We start from the raw sequence: 24,440 nt of genomic DNA, 5'->3' as shown, positions 1-24,440 counted from the left end.
CTCTGGATTAGGGGATTTAAACTTTCTTCAAGCATCTTCAAACTTCAAGATATGGGTGAGGTTCTGTCTGAGGGGTCAGATCACTTATTGTACCTGACCTGGATTTCTCAGCTGTAACTCTACCATGTAAGAAACAAAATGGCTGCATCTAGACTTGCATGATTTTCCGCAAATGCTTTTAACGGAAAAGTTTTTCCATTAAAAGCATTTGTAGAAAAGAGCGTCTAGATTGGCACGGACGCTTTTGCGCAAAAGCACTTTTTGTGGAAAAGCGTCCGTGCCAATCTAGACGCGGTTTTGCGCAAGAAAGCCCTGGTCGCCATTTTCGCCATCGGGGCTTTTTTGCGCAAAACAGTTTTTACCTGTCTACACTGGCCCTCTTGCGCAAAAGCATTTGCGCAAGAGGGCTTATCCCTGAGCGGGAGCATCATAGTATTTGCACAAGAACATTGACAATCTTACATTAGATCGTCAGTGTTCTTGCGCAAATTGAAGCGGCCAGTGTAGACAGCTGGCAAGCTTTTCCGCAAAAGCGAATGCCAGTCTTGACGCAGCCAATGTGGTGATGGAAGAGAAAGAGAACCATATCTGATCAGGTGGTTTTTGCAAAAGAATGATTAGTAACTGATGGTATGTAGGTGGAGTGGATTTTTTTCAGGGGAAGCCATCCCCTTCTAACTTCCTTCTCTCCTTGCAGTCTCTTCCAGTTGGCAGGTCTCATCTTTCAGCGAGACAAAGGCCCACCAGGTACTCCAGCAAAAGCCAGCACAATATCTGCGTTTCAACCAACACCAGTTGTCCCGCATCTACCCATCTTCCTATCGCGTTGATTCTAGCAATTACAATCCCCAGCCCTTCTGGAACGCTGGCTGTCAGATGGGTGAGCAAAAGGGACTCTTTTTTTGTTTTAGTTTTTGTTTTTTTTAAATCTTGAGTGTCAGTGGGAATCGTAGAATCTTTCTTTGGAAAATAGGCTGAGCAAAAAGCCTCACCAAACACACCAGGTTAGTTGGTTATCCAACTCCCTGACATCTGGGGCTTTGATACCTGGGATATTGTCTGTTTCTCTAGTAGGGCGGGATGCAACTGGTGGCCAAGAGAAGGAAAGTAATGCCCTCCTGCTCACATGCAAGAAACTCTCCAGACAGGAAGGCTGTGTCTACACTGGCCCCTTCTTCGGACTAGCCATGCTAATTTAGAACTTTGGAATAGGGAAATGCGCGGGGGATTTAAATATCCCCCGAGGGCTTTAAATAAACATGGCCGCCGCTTTTTTTCCGGCTTGGGGAAAAGCCGGAAAAGAGCGTCCAAACTGGCGCGATCCTCCGGAATAAAGCCCTTTTCCGGAGGTTCTCTTATTCCTATTTCAAGTAGGAATAAGAGATCCTCCAGAATAGGGCTTTATTCCAGAGGATCGCGCCAGTCTGGGCGCTCTTTTCCGGCTTTTCCCCAAGCCGGAAAAAAAGCGGCGGCCATGTTTATTTAAATCCCTCGGGGGATATTTAAATCCCCCGTGCATTTCCCTATTCCAAAGTTCTAAATTAGCATGGCTATTCTGAAGAAGGGGCCAGTGTAGACGTAGCCGAAGTGTAAGACTCTTTGTGGAAGTCATAGAATCATGGAATCCTAGGGCTGGAAGAGACCTCAGGAGGTCTTTGAGTCCAGCCTCCTGCCCAAAGTAGGACCAACCCCAACTCAATCATCTCAGCCAGGGCTTTATCAAGCTGGGACTTAAAAACCTCTAAGGATGGAGATTCCATCTCCCTATGGAACCCATTCCAGTACTTCCCCACCCTCTTAGTGAAATAGTTTTTCCTAATATCCAACCTAGACCTTCCCCACTGCAACTTGAGACCTTGTTCTGCCATCGGTCACTACTGAGAACAGCCTCTCTTCTTCCTCTTTGGAACCTCCCTTCCGGGAGTTGAAGGCTGCTATCAAATCCCCCCTCACTCTTTTCTTCTGCAGACCAAATAAGCCTAAATCCTTCAGTCTCTCCTCATAGGTCATGTGATCCAGCTCCCTATTCATTTTGGTTGCCCTCCGCTGGACCCTCTCCAGTCCGCCCACATTCTTTCTATAGTGGGGGGCCCCCAGATCTGGACACAATACTCCACATGTGGCCTCCCCAGAGCCAAATAAAGGGGAATAATCACTTCTTTGGATCTGCTGGCAATGCTCCTCCTAATACAGCCTAATATGCCATTCACCTTCTTGGCTACAAGGGCACACTGCTGACTCATATCCAGCTTCTCATCCATTCTAATCTCCAGGTCCCTTTCTGCTGGACTGCTACTTAGCCAGTCAGTCCCCAGCCTGTAACTATGCTTGGGGTTCTTCCGTCCCAAGTGCAGGACTCTGCACTTGTTCTTGTTGAACTTCATCAGATTTCTTTTGGCCCAATCCTCCAATTTGTCTAGGTCACTCTGGACCCTGTCCCTGTCCTCCAACGTATCTACCTCTCCCCCTAGTCACTGTCTCTAGAGCTGTGATATCTTAAGCATTGGGTGGGGGAGAGTCCCAGTTCCAACATTTCTGGCTAGCTGTCACCAGAGAACAAAGTTTAAAACACATGCCGGTTTTCTTTCCTGTGAACACTCTCAACGGACTTAATATTGTTGCCTCCTTCTTTGCCACAGTCGCATTGAACTATCAGTCTGAGGGGCGAATGCTGCAGCTGAATCGGGCCAAGTTTAATACCAATGGGAATTGTGGCTATGTCCTCAAACCAAAGTGCATGTGTCAAGGTAAGGACCAGCCAGTTGGTGGGGACCACAGAGGGAGGGGGAGATCCTTGGGGTTGGGATTGGTACTTCAGGAGGGAAAGAGGCATGGCAGTGCTGTGCATTGTGGGATACACCAGCAAGTGATGCTGAGGCCATAGGAGTCAGTAACTCGTTATGTCCGGGTGTGGGGTGTGGATTTTCCAGCGGTTTACAAGGTTGCGCAGGAGTGTACGTGTGCAGCTGCTGGGGCCTTTCCACCAGCCATCGGAAGTCCTTTGGAACTTCAGGTCAGATCCTGCTCTTCCATGGGCGTGAGCTCAGTTGACGTCATTGACGTTGTTCCTCAATTACTCTGCCGTAAGTGAGAGCAGGTTTGGCCCCTTAACCCCAATGGTCTCTGAATACATTGAGATGGATTCTTGTGTTCCCAATACGTGTACCAGAGACTTATTCATTAACACTCTTGGGGTACGTCTATACTGCATCCCTAATTCGGACTAGGGATGCAAATGGAGACGACCGAAGTAGTTAATGAAGCGGGGATTTAAATATCCCGTGCTCCATTAACATGATCTCGCCGGCGCGCTAGTTCAAATCACAGCTGATTCAAACCAGGAAGTGCGCGCCGGGATGCGTTAGTTTGGACGAAAGCCCTTAGTCCGAACTAACGGTACTCCTCATTTTTTAACCCCCCCCTCAAAAAAGAGAGACTCGTCCTCCCAAGAGTTTCTATCTTGCATGCTCCGTAGAAGCAGCAGGGATGGGATGGGGATGTAGAAGCTTCCCCTGAACGGAGTTTGGATGGGCTTGCTCCAGGGATGGTGCACGACTTCATTAAGGCACCTACATCCCTGCCACGACAAACCAACCGCTGCTTGCATCTAAAGCGGTACAGGGACTGGGGCCAGCACATAAAATATCCATTTCCTGGATCTCTAGAAGGCTCTCACTCCATAAGGCACCAGCTTCTCCCCATCAGCCTAGCCGAGTCGGGCAAGAATTCACAACCCCCCACAGCACTGAGTGCTGCCCCAGTCTTTCTCTTTTATGGAGACAGAATCCCAGCTGAGAGTATCAGCTGACAGGTAAATGTAAGTGCTGCAGGCCTGGTAGCCTGGAGGGGTAACAGATTGCTCTCCCAGTAGACGATCATGAAACCCAGCAGAGGGAACTGAACATTATCCCAACAAAGAGATTCCGTAGTCAGTAAAGCTAGAAGAACATTGATGGCATGCAAAGCGGGACCAAGTTTGGGGGACACATCCTGGGTCCTGCTGCGTGTGGGCTTATATCATCGTTTGCTGTCATAATCGTAAAATTTTAGGGTAGGGTTTTCAAAAGCGCTTAAGTGACATAGGAGCCACAAGTCCCATTGAGTCAAGTATCAGAGGGGTAGCCGTGTTAGTCTGAATCTGCAAAAGCGACGAGGAGTCCTGTGGCACTTTATAGACTAACTGAAGTGTAGGAGCATAAGCTTTCGTGGGCAAAGACCCACTTCGTCAGATGCAAGTCCCATTGAAAGTCCACAGGGCCTGGGTTTCTAAGTTAGGGAGGCCATGTCTACACAAGAAAACTATTTTGAAATTAGTACAGTCAACTTACTAATGTCCATGCTATGGGGAAGCTTTGAAATTAGTCCGAAGCAGGCCCGTTAATGTGGATGTACTACCTCGGCCTTAGAGCCCCAGGAAGCCCTGGGGAGTAATTAGCTCGAATTACTCTGGGGAGTAGTTATTTCGAAACAGTGGCACCGGAGCATCCATACTACCGTTACTTCGAAGTAACTAGTTCAGAATTAGCGGTACTCCTGATGAAAAGCAGGAGTACACATTTCCAATTAAGTGGTCCATTATTTAAAATAACGGGCTTGGTAGTGTGGACGTTCTGCTTATAAATTCAACCTAAGGGGGGTTATTTCGAAATAAAGCCCTAGTGTAGACCTGGGCAGAGAGTCTGTCTACCCTGCAGTGACAACCTGTGGCTGGCTGTACCAGCTGACTCGGGCTCACGGCACTTGGACCGAGGGGCTGTTTATTTGCAGTGGAGACATTCGGGCTCAGGCTGGAGTTGGGCTCTAGGACCCTGCAAGGCGGGAGGGTCCCAGGACTCAGGCTGCAGCCTGAGCTGGAACATCTACATTGCAATTAAACAGCCCTTTCACCCAAGACAGATGACAGGATCCAGCCATGGGTATCTCACTGCAGTGTGAACCGAATCTTAGACATCTTTATCAATTCTACTTTGGCACATATGGGGAGGAGGGCTTTTTGTTTGTGTGGTGGTTGTGTACAGGAGGGATGTAAGCGACTAGTCAACTATCCAATAAGCATAAGCTTATCAGACAGTCAACTAGTGACTTGACTAGTCGCTTCCCTCTCCCCCGCTGCCTCTATCAGTGACAGGTGGCAAAGAGGGAAGAGCAGGAGCCAGTACTGGGGGAAGCCAACTTAAAAGCCAGTTCTGCCCAGCGCCGTCTCCATGGAGGTGCGGGGACCCAGCGGGGAACTGGTGTTGCTTCTGCCTTTGAGATGTAGCACATTTCAAAAGCAGAAGCGCTGCAGGATGCATGGGGCGAGTGGGGGACTGCTTGAGTTTCTGCTGGCCCCGTGCTCCCTGCAGCACTTCTGCTTTTGAAATGTACAAGAGCCCGATGAGGCTCTTCTACATTTCAAAGACGGAGGCGGTGTTATCGAGTAATTGAGTAGTCAATGGAAATTCCATCGACTGTCTGATTAGTTGATTAATCTAAATTTAGCATCCCTAGTGTACAGTGCTCACCACTGAAGTCATAACATCACTGTGGTGTGCATTACCACTTCCTAAGGGAACGCAATGGTAACCTGATCGACTTGCCAAAGCAGATATGTAAAGATGGTACCTCAATTGCTATTGCATGCACTTTTATTAAGATTAGATTAATTAAATCGATTACACTAGTGCGCTTGTGATTAGAACAACGCTTAGGCAGAGCCAGGTGGGTGCGGGATATTTTAGGGTTGTGCATAGGGCTGTGCCGGTGAGGTCCTCCTGTAGGCCTTACTCTACACAGGCGCCTTTGAGTACCCAGAACACCTCTTTATAGGAGGCGTAATGACTATCTCCCTGGAAGGCACCTTGCTGGTAAGGACAGGGTCTCTGTGTTTGTTTCAGGCTTCGCTCAAATAGATTTGTCCCTGAGAAAGATGAAGCCCTCCTTTTCCACTGTGTCGATTTCCCGTTGAATTTGTCACTTTCTCTCTATCTGGAGTCCTGCTTATTTCTGACAGTGTGGCCTTGAGCAGAGTATTGTAATACTGCCCTAGTGTTTGCACTGTTGTATGTAAACAACTCTCGCTGTTCTCCGTTGGGTTGGTGGCTGCCTACGCCTGCACTGTTTAAGTAAATGGAATGTATTTTCCTATCTCCTTTGCTGCAGCGTCCCATCTCCTCCCACTGCTCTATGGCAGAGCCGTTCATTACTATCCCGTGCTTGATCTTGTCTTTGAAATGCTCTTTTAGCTTCCAACTGGCTGCCAACTGACGGTTTTTTTCTGTTCCAATAAGCCAGGAAAGACACAGCAGAGCCCTTCCCAGCACCCAAAGCCAATGGTGTCAGTGTGTTCTGAATTAGTTCCCTCCAGCGAATCCCAGAGTTTAGGCTATAAAAGCAATCAGTGATGCTTCCAAAGCATTCAGATCTGGGTTTTGAAAGCCACCCCACAAAATTATGTGACACACACATCCAGGTTTTGGTTCGCCCCCACCGCTAAGTGCCGCTGGCTCAGTAACCTGCTGCCTGGTGATTAATTTGGCAACGTGCGATATTTGCAGCTACTGCTCTTTCCATCAGCCTTTGTGAGCAATTGCCTTTTTCCTGGAGGCTCACTGTGCTCAAAAGTATCCAGATTGCCGTGCCAGTGTGTCACTTGCTTGTAAAGATTTTAGCGACAACTATGGCACAGTTTTGATTGTTGGATCTGAGTACAAGTGCTTGAGGCAGCCGGGTGGGGCACCTTCCTAAGTGTAGTTTGTAGTTGTAGATGCAACTAAACAAGGAGAAGAGCGAGGAAGAGCTGGAGGAAAACGTCACCATCCGTAAAATGGTGCTGGTCTCCCTTTACGTTCTCTGGATTCTTGCCCCCACAGGTGTCTTCAACCCAAATTCCGAAGACCCTCTCCCCAATCAGATGAAGAAGCAGCTGGTGTTGAGGATAATCAGTGGGCAACAGCTACCAAAGCCACGGGACTCCATGCTGGGAGACAGAGGAGAGGTGGGAAATGGTGAACGGGTGACGTGGCTCCCCGATCGGAGAGTGTCTGTCTGTCTGTCTGGCTCTGTCTGTCTGTCCGGGAGCCGGTCTGGACCAGGCTTTAACTGTTTTGCATTTGTTTCTATGGGAAACCCGACCCTTTACTTTGAATGTATCGTGCAGCTCATTAAGCTTCCAGGAGCACCAGGTGCCTTTCCTCCCTCAAGCATTAGGGAGCCCGTTAGGGTATGTTAGCTAGAAGAGCCAAGATGCTCAATTCACTGTCGTGCTCATCAGCCCCCAAACAGAGCCAGCGAAACCGAGCGCCTGGTCTTAAAAACGCATGAGACTGCGGAGCTCGTCAGTCAAGACAAATAAAATTCCTTGAGGGTCCTTCTTGTCCTTTGCCTATCCAAATGCTATTCCTAGTCTCCAGCGCATGTTGTGCCCTCTTGTCCCGCCCCTTCTTCAGTTTGAATTGTAGAGGGGCTAGGGGTGTATGGGGGGGGGGATGAAGCAACATCAGCCAGACTGAAATGAGCCAAAATTGTAGCCTTTTGTCAGTATTGGGGCTTCTTATTTCATGTGCGGTTCTGTATCGATTGCTTGCGGAGCACGGCCCGCGTGCCTTTATTAAACACTAGTCTTCAGGAAATGCTAAGACTGAGCAGCTACCTCCAAGTAAAATTTCCCCTTGGCTCTTTAGCCCATTAGAACCAGAACTGAACCTCTGAGTGGAGAAATATTTTTATGTCCTTTGGCCACTAAGTCGGATTGATCGTAGAATCATAGGACACTAGAACTGGAAGGGACCTCGAGAGGTCATTGAGTCCAGTCCCCGGCCCTCACGGAAGGACCAAGCACCTGTCTAGACCATCCCTGACAGGTGTCTATCTAACCTGCTCTTAAATATCTCCAGAAATTCTACAACCTCCCTAGACAACTTATTCCAGTGTTCAACCACCCTGATAGGTAGGAATTTTTTCCTAATGTTCAACCTAAACCTCGCTTGCTGCAGTTTAAGCCTCTTGCTTCTTGTCCTGTCCTCGGAGGCCAAGGAGAACAATTTTTCTCCCTTCTCACATCAGTGGAAAGCAGTCGCCCAAGGGTCACAATAAAGGCCACCGTGAAGCAATTTAAGATTTCGAATACATTTGCATTCCCTCTTTTCTCCGTAATTCACTTTCTCTGATGTTGAGAGAGGTGTCCATCGGCTGTGGTTGTCCATAATCCAGATGAAGATTCTGGCCAGAAGCAGTTGAGTAGCTGGATTGTCGCCTGGCAGATGTTGTCCTAGTTTTTCCACAAACTCCCATTGGGAGTCACATAATCTCCTCACGTGTGAGAGCGATTCGCATCTGTGAAGCTCTGATAATATAGTGTCCATTTTCCCGCCTTTTGTCCGCTTGTGTGTTGAGATTGAAAGCTCTTTGGGTTAGGAAGAACCTCTACATCTCTGTGGGTGCCTGGCATAATAGGGTCTTAGAACCATAGAACTGGAAGAGACCTCAGAGTCATCAAGTCCAGCCTCCTGCTCTAGGCAGGACCAATTCCAACTAAATCAACCCAGCCTTGATCTCCGGTGTGGCCTTTAGGTGCTCCCAAACTATATTCATTGGTGGGGTGGAAGGAGCAGCAGCACATCTAACACAGTAGTTTCAAGTAACAGATCTTGAAAGATTAACTGGCCATGGCCCCCACATAAAATGAATCAATTCTTTCACTTCCCATTTTTTACTGCCAAAGGCATGTGGGCTGTGCACAGGTTGTCTTCTCCTCAGAGAGGGTGTTCATTTCTTTTCTCTCTTGCCTTCCTGCCTATTCCCTGCCCTCGGGTGAGGCAAACCTCCGTGTGTGACATCACACTTACATTCTCGGGAGAGGTTTTTGGCTTCACAAGCAGAGGGTAGTGACAAATGGATCCTTTGGGCAGGAATAATTCCCTAATAAAGTTTTTAAAACAAAACCAGGAAGGTTTTAAGGGCGGGGAGAAGCCGAAAATGGCTGAGCCGGGGTTGTCCCAGTGCCTAAGATAGTCAGCATATCTGGCAGAAATGTGGTCATTCTATCCCATGGGAGATTACAGTATTTCAACATTTGTTTTTGTCCCAAATCAGGATGAAACACCTGCCTTGGAATTCTTCCTCAAAGGGAAATACAGGGAAAGCGTTGCTCTCCAGCACTTTTGGGGAATGGGGGTGCCCATTCTACGGGTGATTAATCAGCCCCACCCAGTCAGAGGCTCAGGGCTCATGCAGGGAGCTGACTGACTGGGCAGGGCAGATTAATCTTCTGTGAAGCTGGGCTGCCACACACCTTAGAGCAATGGTCCCCAACCTTTTGGGGCTGCCGGGCGCCCGGGGGCAGGGCCACTCACACGCCGGGCACCCAGGGGCGGGGCCACCCATATGCTGCACTCCCGGGGCTGGCACCGCTCCTGTGCCGGCCCCTCCTGTGCCACACGCCCTGGAGCCGGCATCACCCACGCGCTGCGTGCCTGGGGCCGACACCGCCCATGTGCCACACGCCCAGGAGCCAGCAGTGCCCATGCACCACGTGCCCGGGGGCAGGGCTGGCCCCTATCACTTGGCGGGCGCACAGAAATGGCCCGGCGGGCACCATGGCGCCCGCGGGCACCGCATTGGGGACCACTGCCTTAGAGGGAACACTAGTTAATGGAATGAGCTGGATCACAAAGCTTATTGCTCTGGCCTTGCCCCCAGTGGCAGATCCGGTCATGGCAGGCTGAGGAGGAAAGAAGCTCCCGCTGATGAAGTCAGAAGCCCTGCAACAGCTGGCCGGACAGGGAGGAGTCGGGTGCACAGACACACCTGAAGACGTGGCAGTATTATGGCTGGGGGCAATGCCAGTTAACAAAGCTTTCCGGTTAGCAGAGTGCCGGACAACACAGCTTTCACTGTAGTTAACGTTTTAACGAGTAGAGCTGAAATGAAATGTTTGGATACTTTTGTGAACATTTTGAAGGGAGCGATACATTCCCATTCAATGTTTAGATTTTCTAGAATCCTCTTTTGTTTTTCTGGAAGCAAATAGTTCTGCCATAACATTTTCAACCAATTTGAATCTTTTGGGATCGCAGTTTCACAGCTCGGGTCTATCTTTATGTAGCCCACACACCTCGTGCTGCTGTTGACTTTCCAGTGTAGACTAGCTCTTAGCTCTTTGGACAACCTCACCCTTTTCTTTTCTTGGCCTTGTGGCAGGACCTAGAGGCCTCAATCAATGATCAGGATTTCGCTCTGCTAGGTGCCTTATACACTTTGCGACAAGAGAGGCCCTGCCCCAAAGCCCTTTGCAGAACAGAACTGTCTGAACAACATGGGCGGCCAGCAATGCAGGCAAGAGAAGGCACAGCCTTCCCAAAACTGCCTGTGTGCCCAACTGCTGAATGCTGGGGCTGCCAGCCGGGAGGGGATGGGCCACGGCGCGGCAACCCGGCTTCCCCCAGCTACCGAGGGGCGATGGGGCCACGGCATGGCAGCATGGCTTCCCCTAGCTGCCGGGGAGGGCCGGGTCAGGGCCACAGCACAACAGCCCCAGCCCTCCACATGACCAGGAAGGATAGGGATGAGGATGGGCGGGGCTTAGTTCCAGGGGCGGGGCAGGGCTGAGACTTGCCTTCCCCAGTTGGGCTTTTACCCCCCGCCCATGCTGAACAAGGTTATTTGTACTGGAAGTTCAATTGTCTTGCGAGCAGTAAGGAAAGGAGGCAAGATGTTTGTGTTTGTCTTTAGTGACAAAGTATCCCTTATGCTTATAGCTTGTGCTGAACATTTGTTTCCTGCTGAACAGCAAAACTTTAGCCTACAACCATTACTCAGTCTAGCCAGTCTGGTTTGGTTTTTGTTTTTTTGTCTCATTCCAGTTTAGTTGGTCCCAGATTTGAGATGATTCCTTATCCTTTTTGTCGGCTTCTTAGACAGCAATTACTGGAAAGGCCTTTCTCCCTGCTAAGACAGTATTGACTGGTGGTGGTGTGCACTCTGTGTTTGGTGAGAAGCACACACTGGTAGAGAGCAGTAGCAAAAGGATCTACCTAATTGTTAAGTTACTATTCCTCATCCTCCCTATTGTTAATTTTAGTTCCTAGAGTTTCCAGCTGAGACTAGGGCTCCGTTGTTCTGTGCAGGTGTAAACCCCCAGCAAGACACATGCCCTGTCATAAAGACCTCCCGTCTAAAGAGATAGCGGGAGGGGAAGAGGAGGCACAGCGAGCAGAAGTAATTTGCCCAAGGTCAAAGAATGGAACAGAATCCACGTGCCCTGAGTCCTCGTCCATTGTCTAATCTACTGGACCAGGCTGCTTCTCCAGACACACAGATCTTCAGCCGTGTCTACGCTAAAGGGGAAGGTCAAAGCAAGATACTCAATTCCAGCTATGTTAATTATGTAGCTGGACTGAACATGCCTTGTTTTACATTTCCCCACCATCCCCACAACGGGAGGCTGACAGGAGCAAATGCTCCTGTCTGATTCCCTTACTCCTCACACAAGCAGGAGTACCGGTACTGACAGGTGCACCCTCTGAGTTTGATTTAGTGAGTCTTAACTAGACTTGCTAAATCAAACTACAGAAGATTGATCGTGGCAGTGGTGATCTTCCATTTAGTGTAGACGTGGCCTTTTACAATCACACGCTCTCCGAACTCGCTCAGTATATGTTGTTTTGCAAGTCATCTCTTTACAACTTCTTTGCAATGGTGACCACCCTGAAGAAATTCTTAAAGCTTCTGCTTAGATGTACACTGATTTTCAAGATATTCCCATAGAGATGGCTGTTAACTTGCAGTTAGCTGTAACACCCATTTTGAATCAGTGGGGAAATGGTCGACGGATGGTGATTAAGGCAGTTACTGTGTGTTGTATTAAGGCAGTTAGTGTGATGTAGTCTTATGTCTTTTCACTGCAGAGCAACAAATTACCCATCTGCCCATGGCTCTTTCATCTGCAATAGTGTGTGATGCCTTTGCGGTGAAGATCAGGATATTACTTGATTTCTGTTTAAACTGGTTTACTAGCCTTTCCTGTCTCTTTTCCAGATTATAGATCCATTTGTAGAGGTCGAGATCATAGGGTTACCAGTGGACTGCTACAAAGAGCAAACTAGAGTGGTTGATGACAATGGTGAGATCATGTTTTTGTTTTATTTTGTTTTGTTTTCCCCCTTGCTATCTAGCACACGCTTGGACATGAAGTTTGAAGGGTCATTTTGTTACATGGAGATTCAATGGGCCAAACGTGGGATCCATTGTAGTAAAGCATTTAAGCACATGCTTGCGTGTTAACTTCAAAGATGCTTACACATGTTCCTATGTGTTTTGCTGAATCAGGGTCAAGGTAAGGGTGTGTTGGGTAGTTTTAGTCCAAATGCCATGAGATCAGACACGAATAGATCAATCTGTAGATTCATATCACACTCCTCTTTGTCAGAGAAGGGCCGTGGTCAGGACATGAGACGGGAAGCCGGCAACTTCTCGGGTCTACCTGCTGCTTGTTCTGTTGCTCGGGAGACCTTCAGAGAAGAGAAAAATGTTTATGAGAAAAGTTAAAGTCTTGTCTTTCTTACACCACTGTGGTTGGAGTTCCAGGTGTGTAAGGAATACCTTGAGGGTCCCTCAGAGCGACCATCACTCTGTGGGAATGACAGTGTAGACAGCTGTTCGTCTCCTCTCTTGACCACGTCTCTTCAGCACAACAAAACAGGAAGAACTAAGTGGGTTTCTGGCCCATCACGGGGGCTGCCACGTGCCACTGAACTATAACTAATAAAGCCTGACTCTCCGATCCGCAGGTTTTAATCCGATGTGGGAGGAGACGCTGGTGTTCACAGTGCACATGCCAGAGATTGCGCTGATACGCTTCCTCGTGTGGGATCACGATCCCATTGGGCGGGATTTCATTGGACAGAGGACGATCGCGTTTACAAGTATGATGCCAGGTAAGGCCATGCTCTCTCTCTGGATGACGTTCAGGATTCATTGGCTGAGGCCTTGCTCGGTAACAGCGACGGGCAACCAAGGCTAGTGAGTGGGCCACACGAGTGGCCTCCTTCAGCTCCGTGGGCCGTCCACGGGTCGGTCTCCCGGGACAGGGCAGTTTTGCTCACTGCGCTTGCGTGCCTAGAATTAGCAGGGGGGTGCCGATTGATCCGGAGCAGCGCTGTGATTGGCTGCAGAGGGAGCGCCCGGCTCTCATGGTCAGTGTTGTGTGCAATCAGCCCGCCCCTCCCTTCACGTGCCCTGGCTTTACGTGTGTGTCACTTCAGTAATACCAGCAGGAAAAAAAACCCCAGACAGACAGAAACCCTGCGTGTGGGCAACGGTAAACACAGTATCGTGCGGACCACACATAGAGCCCTGATGGGCCGCAGCTTGCCCACCACTGTTCTGTTCAATTCCTTCATTGCAGGGGTGAGAAATCAACGGTTCAAGGGCCGGATCCAGCCCCTGGCTTCCCTGGATCTGGTCCTGGAGGCTTGGGGCTCCAGCCCTTCAGTCCCTTGCCTGCCCAGAATCCGCTCCTCCACTCTGCTCCTGCACCCTACCACCCTCCCAGACTCCCCGACCCCCAACCCACTCCTGCATCCTCCTTCCTGTCCAGACCTCACTCCCAAGCCTGCTTCCTCATAGCCCTCTCCCTCACACTGATCTCCTCATTTTTGTCCCCACCCCAGAGTGTAGGCGGGGGGCACAATCAACTAGCCTCTCCCCCGCCCTCCCCTCCGGCTCTGGTGTATGAGGGGAATGTGCTGGGTTTTTTCTTCTCACTTTTGTGCGGCCCCAGCTGATTTTTCTCTGGGTTAGTGGCCCCTGACCCAAAAAAGGTTCCCTGCCCTTGCTTAATTGTGACAAGTAAAATATCTCCCAGGGGAGCTTTTCCAAGCATGTACACAAATACACATGTGCAGTGGGGTGTTTTCATGAGGCATTTTTGTGAGCTGGTGGCCTAAAGCAGGAGACTGGATAGTTAAAACTCCTAGATTCTAGACCCTGGTCTGACCAAATTTCATAACCTCCTTGGGCCAGATTTTCAAAAGGGTGCAGCGTCCAGAATTTCCTACTGTGAACAAATTCTAGCTACTTATTTAGGTACCTGTGTGGAAGTAGGCGTTGATCTCTGTTGGCCCTTCGAGTGTCAGTTTTCCCACCTGTAAAATGAGGGCAATAACACATGCCTCTATCACAGACATTTTACGCAGATTAATGAGTGACTGTCTCACGAGGCTCATGTTTAAAAGTGCTGTTGTTCAGAGGGTCAGGAGGGAATGAAGAAAGCTCTCTAGCTAAGCATGCAGGACTGGACAGACTATGGTAAATTAGCTATTTCTTGCTTTCCTGTTGTTCTGGGACTTTTATTTTTTTTCCTCAAATGATTATTTGGCAGCAGTTGGCTTTTGACGGTATAAATGAGAAACGGGGACTTTTCTATGCAGTGGGGCAAACTTCAAAAGCCTTCCTGAACCAAGCTGGAGTCTCGTTTGGTCTTGTGTTTGCTGGCAGCTCACCAGTGACCACAATTCTCACCGGACCTAGTTGAATGGAAAGCAGCCAGCTAGTTGGGCTGTTGGTGAGATCTGGGGATTGGTTTTTGTTTCCTGTGTGTTTCTGATTTTGTTTCTCTTTCCAGCTTTTTGTGCAAACTTATTTCACATAAAAAGCAGCCGAGGTGTGCAACTTTTCCCCTCTATCCTTCAGAACTTGGGTTTATTTGGGGGGAGCCCCACAACCCCCATCTGGATAATGATTGTGACATGTACTGCAGTATTAATAATGGCCCCAAGCCTGCCAAGGACACGCTAATCAATTATACATCACAGAATTGACAGCAGCAGCAGTGTAAATTGGAAAAAATAGGGTGACTTTTTTTCCCCTGTAATAAGGAAGGGACAGGGGAAAACATCAGTCAACTTGGAAAATGGTGCGGCTCTCACACTAATCAAGTGTGGCAAGATGATGGACGAGTCTGATTGCCCAGCGGTTGGACATGGCCGGGAGAAAGCTTGTTAATTATTTTCCCCTCTGGTTAGAAATGGAAAGTCTATAGAGACAACAGTCTCTCCTCTCGCCTGCCTGTCAGCTCTGCTCGCTCTGTGTTTCAGGCTATCGGCACGTGTACCTGGAAGGCATAGAAGAGGCGTCCATCTTTGTGCATGTAGCTATTAATGACATCTGCGGTAAGGTGAGTGACAGCAGCGCCGTAACGTGCCCTTCATTTGTCATTGTGCGGGTGGGGGATTGGACCACGCAAGGAGGGAGAGAACCCGGGGTGGAGCCCACGCGAAGCTGATTGTGGAATCCAAACAACAGCTGCTCTGTGGTTTTACTAGTAGCCTGCGATCTCTTTAAACAGCCATGCAGCATCCGTGGGTGGTATACCCAGGTGATAAGGAACCCATTGCACGGCCAGTAGAGTCCAATCTCCCTACCGCCCTTAAACGGCTCTGGTTCTGGGGCATCCTTCCAGCATTCCCCGCTCTGCGGGGCTCCAAATGAAGGGCCAGATCCTGCTCTGACTCACGCCTTTCAGGCGGGCACTCGGGTGTCACTCTGGAGTGCGCTGGAAAGGCAACGCTTAGCCCATTGTCTGAGCCAGGCCTCTGGGGTTTCGCCGAGGAGTTCCGCTGTCAGTGCGGCCAGAGATCGCAGCACTAACAGGCAGGCCCGGTGCCTGCTTGTTCAGCGCGCGGGTTCTCTCTCGCTCCATCCCCACACGACTCCCCGGACAGGACTGTGGGGGGGTATCGGAAGAAAACGGAACATTTAGACCATATACAAATGCGCTGGGTTGTCCCTAGGTATTACATAACCCATCTGCTTGCTTCCCACCCTCCCCTGGGTCACACTGACGCAAACACTCTGCCTTGCAAAATGAAGGCCAAACCCACCCCTGAGGCACTGTGTAATTTCTGAACAGCTCCTACAGGCCCCAAAGGGGACAGCAGCCCCCTGGTGAGAGCTAGAATTTGGCAGGCTGGGTTCCAGCACTTCAGCGCACGTGTGCAGGTCGGTATGGGTGTGGCTACTGCATTCGGTGCCGGGGTGCTGCGCCGAAAGTAAAACTGCAGCCCTGAACTCTCGGGTGCTTTCTGGCTGCAGAGTTGATGCTGTGAGGGCCCTGCCGCTCTGCCTCCCCGGTGCTTCAGCATTTTAAATGTGGTGCTGAAGGGTTGCAGCACTTTTGTTTTTGAGTGTGTCTTTGGTCTGAGAAGGGCGCTGAGGAACCGGCCTCCTGGTTCATGGTGCTCAGTGATCACTCCCCACCCCGCTCAATCTCTGTGGCCTTTGGCTTGCCTTACAGGATCTGCCGACGAAGGGTTCTGGGGTCGGCAGATCCCCGTCTAAACTGCCGCGCTGTGCCGACAAACAGCTGATTGGCACAGCGTGGCGGCCATTTTGATTTAAATGAAGCGGCGATTATTTAAATTTCCCTTTGTCGTCCTGCCTCATCTCCATGGCTCTGTCAACGGAGCCATGTGGTTTAGACGTACCCCCAGTGTGCAAGTTGATTGTCTCTTTCCTGACCCCTCTTGCCCCAGCACGCACCTCGAGCTGGGGGGTAGGCAGGGCAGAGGACAGCGGCTGGTGCAGGCTGAACTGGGCAAGGAGGGAGAAGCAGAGCATCTCAGGACCATGTCCATCACCCGGCCTTGCCAATCTTTCCCACAGGGATTGCCCCAACCAAGCCCCATCCTGGTGCTAACTCTCCTGAAGACAGGCCATTTACCAAAGCAAAACCTCTCCTAAGTGCGGACTCTCCTCCCTGCCTCAGTCCTACCACAAAACAGGGAAATTCTCCCCTCCTTCCTGATGCCATGTGGGTGCTGCAGGGATCGTGCAGCGTGGGGCCCGCCCATCAGAAGATGCTGCAGGTGTCTGCATTGCAGTTAGACACGCAGGCAGCTGGCCCATGCCAGCTGATTCAGGCTAAGGGGTGATTTAATCGCAGTGTAGACATTCCATGTGGGAGAGTCCGAGAGCCTGGCCTGTCTCCACCACAGTGAAACAGCCCTTAGCCCAGGCCCAGATCTGCTGGCACGGAGCTGCCATGGGTTTCTGCAGTGCAGTGTAGACAGGTGTCTGGCTAAGCCATCCAGACTCGCTCCTTTCCCCCTGCTCCTTTCACGGACCCTGTTGCTGGGGCCAGGTGTGAGATCTCCCTACCGTTCCATAAACATGAGTTTGCTGAGGGAAAACAAAGCCGCAACAAAGGCTTCTGTCCCAAATCCAACCCCTGTTGAGCTCCTCTGTTTTCTCTCTCACACACGCACACGCTGATTGTATGACTGTTCATCTGCCTCCGCAGCTCTCCATTCTCAGAGGGGAAGGTAGAAGAGCCAAGATCATAGTAGGAGAGCAGGGGCTAGGGTGCGTTCTGACCCAGCCCGAGCTTGGAAACATACAGAGAGTTCCATTGTGTTTGCTTTGGGGCCTCTTGTCCTGGAGCAATTCCCAGAATGCTCCATTTCACCCATACGTGACCTGCCCTTTTTCCCCGCGTCTCTCCCCCGCCCCTGCCAAAAAAACCCAGAAGTGAATAGCTGACACTATCCCTGCTGCAAACCCAAGGCAAGGGAGAGAAAAAGGCCAAGTGGCTTATTAGTGCTGCTCGTCCAAGTGCCCAGGGCTACCTCTAGACTGGCATGATTTTCCGGAAATGCTTTTAACGGAAAAGTTTTCTGTTAAAAGCATTTTCGGAAAAGAGCGTCTAGATTGGCACGGACACTTTTCTGCAAAAGCACTTTTTGCGGAAAAGCGTCCGTGGCCAATCTAGACGCGCTTTTGCGCAAAAAAGCCCCGATTGCCATTTTCGCGATCGGGGCTTTTTTGCGCAAAACAAATCTCAGCTGTGTACACGGGCCCTTTTGCGCAAAAGGGACTTTTCCCGAACGGGAGCAGCATAGTATTTCCGCAAAAAGCACTGATTTCTTACAGTAGGAAGTCAGTGCTTTTGCGGAAATTCAAGCGGCCAGTGTAGACAGCTGGCAAGTTTTTCCGGAAAAGCGGCTGATTTTCCAGAAAAACTGGCCAGTCTAGATGCAGCCCAGGTGATTATTGAACTCCAAGAGGGCTTGGTGTATTAAGTAGCAGTGTCTGGAGCATACACTAGCCAGCACTTAATTGGTGCAAACTCCAGAATTGTAGAGGGAGGGGCTGTCTTTTTTAAGCTGGAGGAGTGTGCGGGGCAGGGGACTCGTGTTTTCTTTGACAGATCTGTTTGGGAGCGTCAGGACTGCCTCAGTGACCCCCAGGTGATTGGGGAGAAATGTCGAGAGAAGGAATGTTCCTTCAAGGGACTACTCAGCTTTCCTTACTTCCTGAATTTCTTCCCTCTTTAAAAAAGCTCATCTTTCTCCACCTAAAGAGGCCAAGAATGGCTGGGCATGAGGGCGCAAGATAAGAAGAGACTAAAAGAAACCGGAGGCTGTATACCTGTGAAGGCAAAAGGCCTGCTATACCCTTCGCATTCCCCTGAGCCATCCAGGTTCCCCAGAGCTCTCAGACTCCCTCATTAAGTGAAATCTTTGCCCCCCTCAAGTCCAGGGAGCTTTGTCATTAACCTCCAGAGGGTCAGCATTTCACCCGCTGGTTTTAAATGCACAGCCGTTCTCAAGCTTGGGAGTCAATTAATTTCAGAGAGCCCATTTTCCAATGGTTTTCCTCTTTCTGTTTTTTAAAGCTTCTTCAATATGCAGTGGGGCTTTTTTTTTCTTTTACATGGCCCTAATTAAAGGCAGGGGAAAGTGACAGGAGATTCTAATTAGGGCAGCAAGGAATAACAAACTAAACAATAAAGACTTTGTCTCGGTTCAGAGAAGTCCGAAGGGAGCGTCTGATGCCAGCCACTGATGGTTTGAGGGTAAAGCTGTTTTGAGGGTAAAGCTGCTTCAAGTGTTGCCAGGCAACAGCCTCAAGGGACAGGGAAGGAAAATGCCTACCTGCCCAGCCATGTGCTGGGATCGGACGGGATAAAAGGGAGCAGTAAGATGAAGGCATCTAATTTTCAGTTACATTTCTTTCTGTGTGCCTGCTTCCTTGCAGCCCGGGCTAAGCTGTAACAACTGGCTGCACTGTTAGCTACCGGAGGTATGGCGTGTCCTCTCTGCTTTTGTGTCCATTTGCCTTGTGATTCTTTAGCTGCAGAGAAGTTGTGTGTTCCAGGCCTAGTCATCTGCCAGTCCGGTTCTACTGTCCCTCCTCAGTGCGCTTGGTTGTGGTACAGCAAGAGGAGGATAACTTCTTCTTCGGCTCCTCAGAGTCCATCCCTCCTCCAGACTTTTTGTGAATGTTTCCTCTGAGGAGGCCTTCGCTCTTGGGTGGCAGTTTCTTGGTTTAACTGCTCCTCGGAAACGTTTTCATCTGTCTAAACTTGCCCTTCTTTAGTTGAAGGCAGGCGCTCCCTTTTAATACCTCTTTGGTCAGTCCCACACTGTTATTTGCTTTTCTTGTTTTCTCCTTTTTCCCCTTGAATAACTGTCTGATAGATCGTATTAATTTGCCGCCAGGTGACACATCTGTCTAAACCTTTACAGGAACTTTTGGGCTGTTGTGGATGTGTCTGAGAACGCTGTCCTACGCAAGTAGTTATCTTTAAGCACATCAAAGGAGCCCAGGGTGCCTTTGCTGTTTCATCCCCTGTCTTTATCTCTTAGCTTCCAATCTGCGGCGCTGATTTGTTTTCTGATTGCTTTATTTCCTTTTCATGTTCTCAATATATTACACACCGCTTGCTGCTCCTCATTACCACTGCAGTCTCTTCAGCTTTGCTGGTGTTAATATGCTTGGGCTGAGATCTAACCCCGCGAAGGCTCAGCTTTTTAATGAGCCTGTGGGCACTCCCATTCGCATAGCCTTCTACAAAATGGGAGACAAAACTCCCCCTGCCCAGTGTCTCCACCTCACAAAACATCTGTGCACCCACTCTCTTTGGGCTGCATCCCGCCACCTTCATGTTAGGGAGTATTTTGACCTGTACGTAGACTCCTTGTAAGCAACAGAACTGCAGATCGAGTCGGTTTCAACTCGACAAGAGCAAAATGGAAGTATCAGACCCACTGCCTCCTTCTGGAATGCTCCCCAGTTGGTTATTAAGACAATAGTTCACATGACTGTTAGCCTCCAACTGAACCCTTCCCCTCTTGTTAGATTGAACTCCTTAGTTATTTGCTTTGCTAGTGGTTAGAATTGAAGATTCTTCCATTTCAACCTCAGCCATGTTGCTTCCCGTTTCAGTGGTTTTGTCTGGTCTCAAATCAGCTCCTGTTGTTTAGATTTCGAGCCAGGCCATGAAAGGGTGTAAATCACTGTATTCATTGGAGCTGTGCCCAGGTTATACCTGCTGGAGAATTGGCTTACTGATGCCAGCGAAGCTATTCTGTTTTATACCAGCTGAGGAATGAATCTTTAAACTGAAAGGATGTGGACTCCAGCTTCTGCTCTGCTCCATGTTTTTATCTGGATGTAAGTGCTAAAAGACTCAGCAGGCATTAATAGATGCTGCTGTTAGACATCTGAGCTGTAAAATGTCCCCATATTTCTACACAAGAACCAAATGTCTATGCAAGAACCAAACTGCCTCTGAAAATGAAGCTCATTGTATCCGATAAAAAAAATCTCAGTGGGGTACTCATCTGTAACTTTAAAAATGAGTGGTCCTGTGGCACCTTAGCCAGGTCTACACTAGGGCATTATTTAGAAATAACAAGTGGAGTGTCCACACTACCAGTCCCGTTATTTCGAAATAAGGGTCTAGTTATTTCAACATAATAACTCCTGCCTTTCAGGAGGAATAACACTTATTTCGGAATAGTTATTTCAAAATAGCGGTAGTGTGGATGCTTCACTGCTGCTATTTCAAAATAACTAGTCCCCGAAGTCATTCAAAGTAATTACTCCCCAGTGCTTCTTGGGCTCTAAGTTGTGGTAGTGGTCCACATTAAGGGAGCCTGCCTCGGACTAATTTCAAGGCTTTCCTGTAGTGTGGACACCCTATTTTGAAATAGCTATTTCGGGAGTTATTTCAAAATAATTTCCTAATATAGACATGCTCTCACAGACTAACCAAAATATATAGAATCATGAGCTTTAGTGGGCAAAACTCACTTCATCAGATGTATTGGAGTGGAAATTTCAGAAACCGAGATAGATATATAAAACAGCAGAAAAATTACCTGTCAATTGTTAATGGAAGGAGACACTGGCTTTGTATCTGATGTTACTTATAAATAGAGATGATTGAAAAATCTGTGAATTATTGTTGTTGTTATTCTTAACTCAAAATTGGGAACATTTTTAGACAAAAATTTTAACTTTCCCCTCCTGCCATTTTCCAAATAACTTTTCTTAACAATTGTTTCAGAGGGGTAGCCGTGTTCAACTGTAGTTGAAAAAACTATAAAAATGACAAATAGTCCTGCAGCACCTTAGAGACTAACAAAACATGTCGATGCTCTCATGAGCTTTCGTGAGCACAACCCACTTCTTCAGATGAATGGAGTTTAAGGGGTTCTCTGGTAGGAACCTGTGTAAATGGCTTGATTATGTTGTACATTTTCAAAACCAATTATCGATCAGTAGACATGGGTCACAACCAAAACTGTACATCTGACTCTTTCCCCATACACCTCCGTGAAAAGCATGCCATGTCTCCAGATAACCATAATGAACTTCTGGTTTTGTCTGTCCTTACTGATCCATTTGCATGAGTGCAAATGTTGTTCTTCATGAGTGTTCTCCTAAAAATAGGTATTGTAGCTTCTTCAGTAATTTCACAGTTGTAAAAATAACTTGCCCCAGCACTTCCAGTTAACCTAAAACTTCTTTATGGACTGTTCTGTCTCCAAGATTTGATCTTCTGTTTCTGTCTTTTCTGAAGTCTATTCATGTGTTGTGGAATTTCTCGTGTTTTTCTAGATGTGCATATCTCTGAGCTCTTCCCTCAATGTTGTTTTCTGTCTGACTTGCCTTTTACTCTGTCTGTTTGTGATTTCAGTGGACTTCTCTATGTCAAAACCCGTCTCCTTTTAGAAGCAGAGCATTTTTAGGAGCCTTGAAGGTACCCCCTCCTGATTCAGGAAGCTGTAGTGAGCACCGCCACAAGCCTGCATGCCTCTAACCAGTGAACTCATTAGCATTGGTGTTTCCTTATTAGCATTTTGGAACTGTTCAACTCATATAACATGGATTGTGACATTTGACTTGGTCAGTTTTGTCCAGAGAGCCCACCATTTATGAAGCAGATCCAGGATAAAAACCTTTCTCTTTTTTCTCTCTCTCTCTTTCACTTGCTGTCTCTTCTCCCACACCCTAATATTTTTTTAAAGCGACAGTTGAAACCGCCTCCTTCAGGTGTATGTGATATCTTTTAATGGAATGTGGTTACATTTTGGGGACAGTCGACTGTAAGGACTGAAAGGTCTGGTGCTGATTTTTGTAGGTCTGCTCTGGAGAAGGAAATGGCCAGCACAGTTTGCAAAAGCTAGAATTGGAGCTGAAAGCAGATATTCTGGATCTTCTTCTAAATGACTTGGTTTTCCTTTTTTTTTTTTAAACCAAATTTGCACTGGATTTGGGATCTTGAATCAGTAATTGGATTCAAGCATTAAGGGCTAATCTAACAATGATGCACCAAATCAGCTAGAATGAAACCTGGGGCCCTTCACTGCATATCACCCATTCCATCAGTGGACCACTTTCTTTCGTTTTAAGTGGGGTTATTTGTGTATGTGTGTGTTTGGCGATTTTGTTCTGAATTATGCAAGTACTTTCTAAGGGGTCTGATTATCATTTTATAGAAGGAAAGGTGTGCACTTGCCAGCTTGTCTCAATTGGATTCTGCTACGAAATGTCATCTTTTGATTGGTGCAATTTTTTTCCCTACGCTGGTTATTAGCAGGTGCAGTTGCTTAACAACAAATATTTAATCTAGCATTGAATTTCTCCAGTGGAGGGGAGTCTGCAACCTCCCTTAACAGACTGTTCTATTGCCCTAAATGTCACAGACGACTTCTTTGTTTGTAGCGGTGTTATAGCCCTGATGGTCCTAGGATATTAGAGAAACAAGGTAGATGAGGTGATATCTTTTATTGGATCATCTTCTGTTGGTGAAAGAGGCAAACTTTGGCACTACAAAGCTCTTCAGGTCACTTTTGCCCACACAAAGCCTAACAATATTTAACCTCAGTTTTCCATGCCCTATACCACTTGTACTGCCCTTGTTGGCTTATGGGAATAATCAGTCCCTGTCCCCTTTCAATCAAGGTATGTCTACACAACGGGGCAAAGTTGAATTAAGCTACCAACTTCAGCTACATTAATTGCATAGTTGAAGTTGAAGTAGCTTAACTCAGCTTTTGGCGCTGCCCACACTGCAGGAAGTTGAAGGAAGAAGATGCTCCCTTTGACTTCCTATACTCCTCGTGAAAGCAGGGTTACCGGCATCAACCAGTGTGCCCCTCTCACTTCAAATTAGCTGTCTTAACTAGACCGCTAATTTGAACCCTGGAAGATCGACAGTGGCAGCTTTGATTTTCCTCGCTAGTGTAGACATACCCTTACATTTCTTCTTGGTCATCTCTCCTTCACATGCTTACTTTTGCCATGTTAAAAAAAAACAAAGGAAGTATTTCTTCATGCAGCACACATTCAACCTGTGGAACTCCTTGCCAGAGGATGTTGTGAAGGCCAGGATTTCAACAGGGTTCAAAAAAAGAGCTAGATAAATTCATGGAGGATAGGCCCATCAATATCCATTAGCCAGGATAGGCAAAGATGGTGTCCCTAGCCTCTTTTTGTCAAAGACTGGGAACGAGCAACAGGAGAGGGATCACCTGATGATTCCGTGTTCTGTTCACTCCCTCTGGTGGCTCCTGGCATTGGCCACTGTTGGAAGACAAGATACTGGGCTAGATGGACCATTGGTCTGACCCAATATGGCTGTTCTTTTGTTCATGTATAAGACTGATCCAAAACTCACAGAAATCGAAAGAAAAGTTCCCATTGACTTCAGTGGCTTTTGGATCAAGCCCATAAACTCGTGGTTTTTATGGCTAGATTCCTAGGGTGATCTGGCTACCCCCTAGCTTTAAACTCAGCCTGGCTGATTGAGCTGATTGTACTGATGCTTTCTAGCTCTGAAGCCAGGCTACGCAGAACGAGCATCTTGGTGAATCTGAGCCTGTGTTCTGGAGCAGGAAAGTAAATCACTTAAAATCAAATTGGACATGGCGACACTTAAGGTATGTCTACACAGCAAAGTAATAACTTTACTAGCATCTACACAGCCAAACTGCTATTTTGAAATGTATTCAAAATAGCGGAGCGCTTATTTCGAATTTGGCAAACCTCATTCCACAAGGAATAACGCCAAATTCGAAATAGCTATTTCGAAATAAGTGCTGTGTAGACACTTATATCGAAATAGGCGGCCGCCAGCCTGCCCAGGGTGCCCTGGTGGCCACTCCAGCCTC

General features: G+C 48.2%; 1 protein-coding gene across 1 annotated transcript in view; it reads left to right on the top strand.

The window, feature by feature from the left end:
• The window catches only part of PLCH2 (phospholipase C eta 2), a 390,924-nt gene that overhangs the window by 351,665 nt on the left and 14,819 nt on the right, over positions 1-24,440 (top strand). The window contains exons 16-21 of the mRNA XM_089773036.1: positions 698-880; positions 2,640-2,747; positions 6,852-6,976; positions 12,016-12,100; positions 12,768-12,914; positions 15,075-15,154. Of these exons, the coding sequence (XP_089629162.1) occupies positions 698-880; positions 2,640-2,747; positions 6,852-6,976; positions 12,016-12,100; positions 12,768-12,914; positions 15,075-15,154 (728 nt within the window). The remainder of the gene's footprint in view (positions 1-697; positions 881-2,639; positions 2,748-6,851; positions 6,977-12,015; positions 12,101-12,767; positions 12,915-15,074; positions 15,155-24,440) is intronic.

The sequence above is a fragment of the Pelodiscus sinensis genome, chromosome 24 (assembly GCF_052426305.1).
Source record: "Pelodiscus sinensis isolate ZL-2025 chromosome 24, ASM5242630v1, whole genome shotgun sequence".
NCBI lineage: Eukaryota > Metazoa > Chordata > Testudines > Trionychidae > Pelodiscus > Pelodiscus sinensis.
Note: the sequence above shows the minus strand (reverse complement) of the source record. Positions and strands in the feature narration are given on the sequence as shown.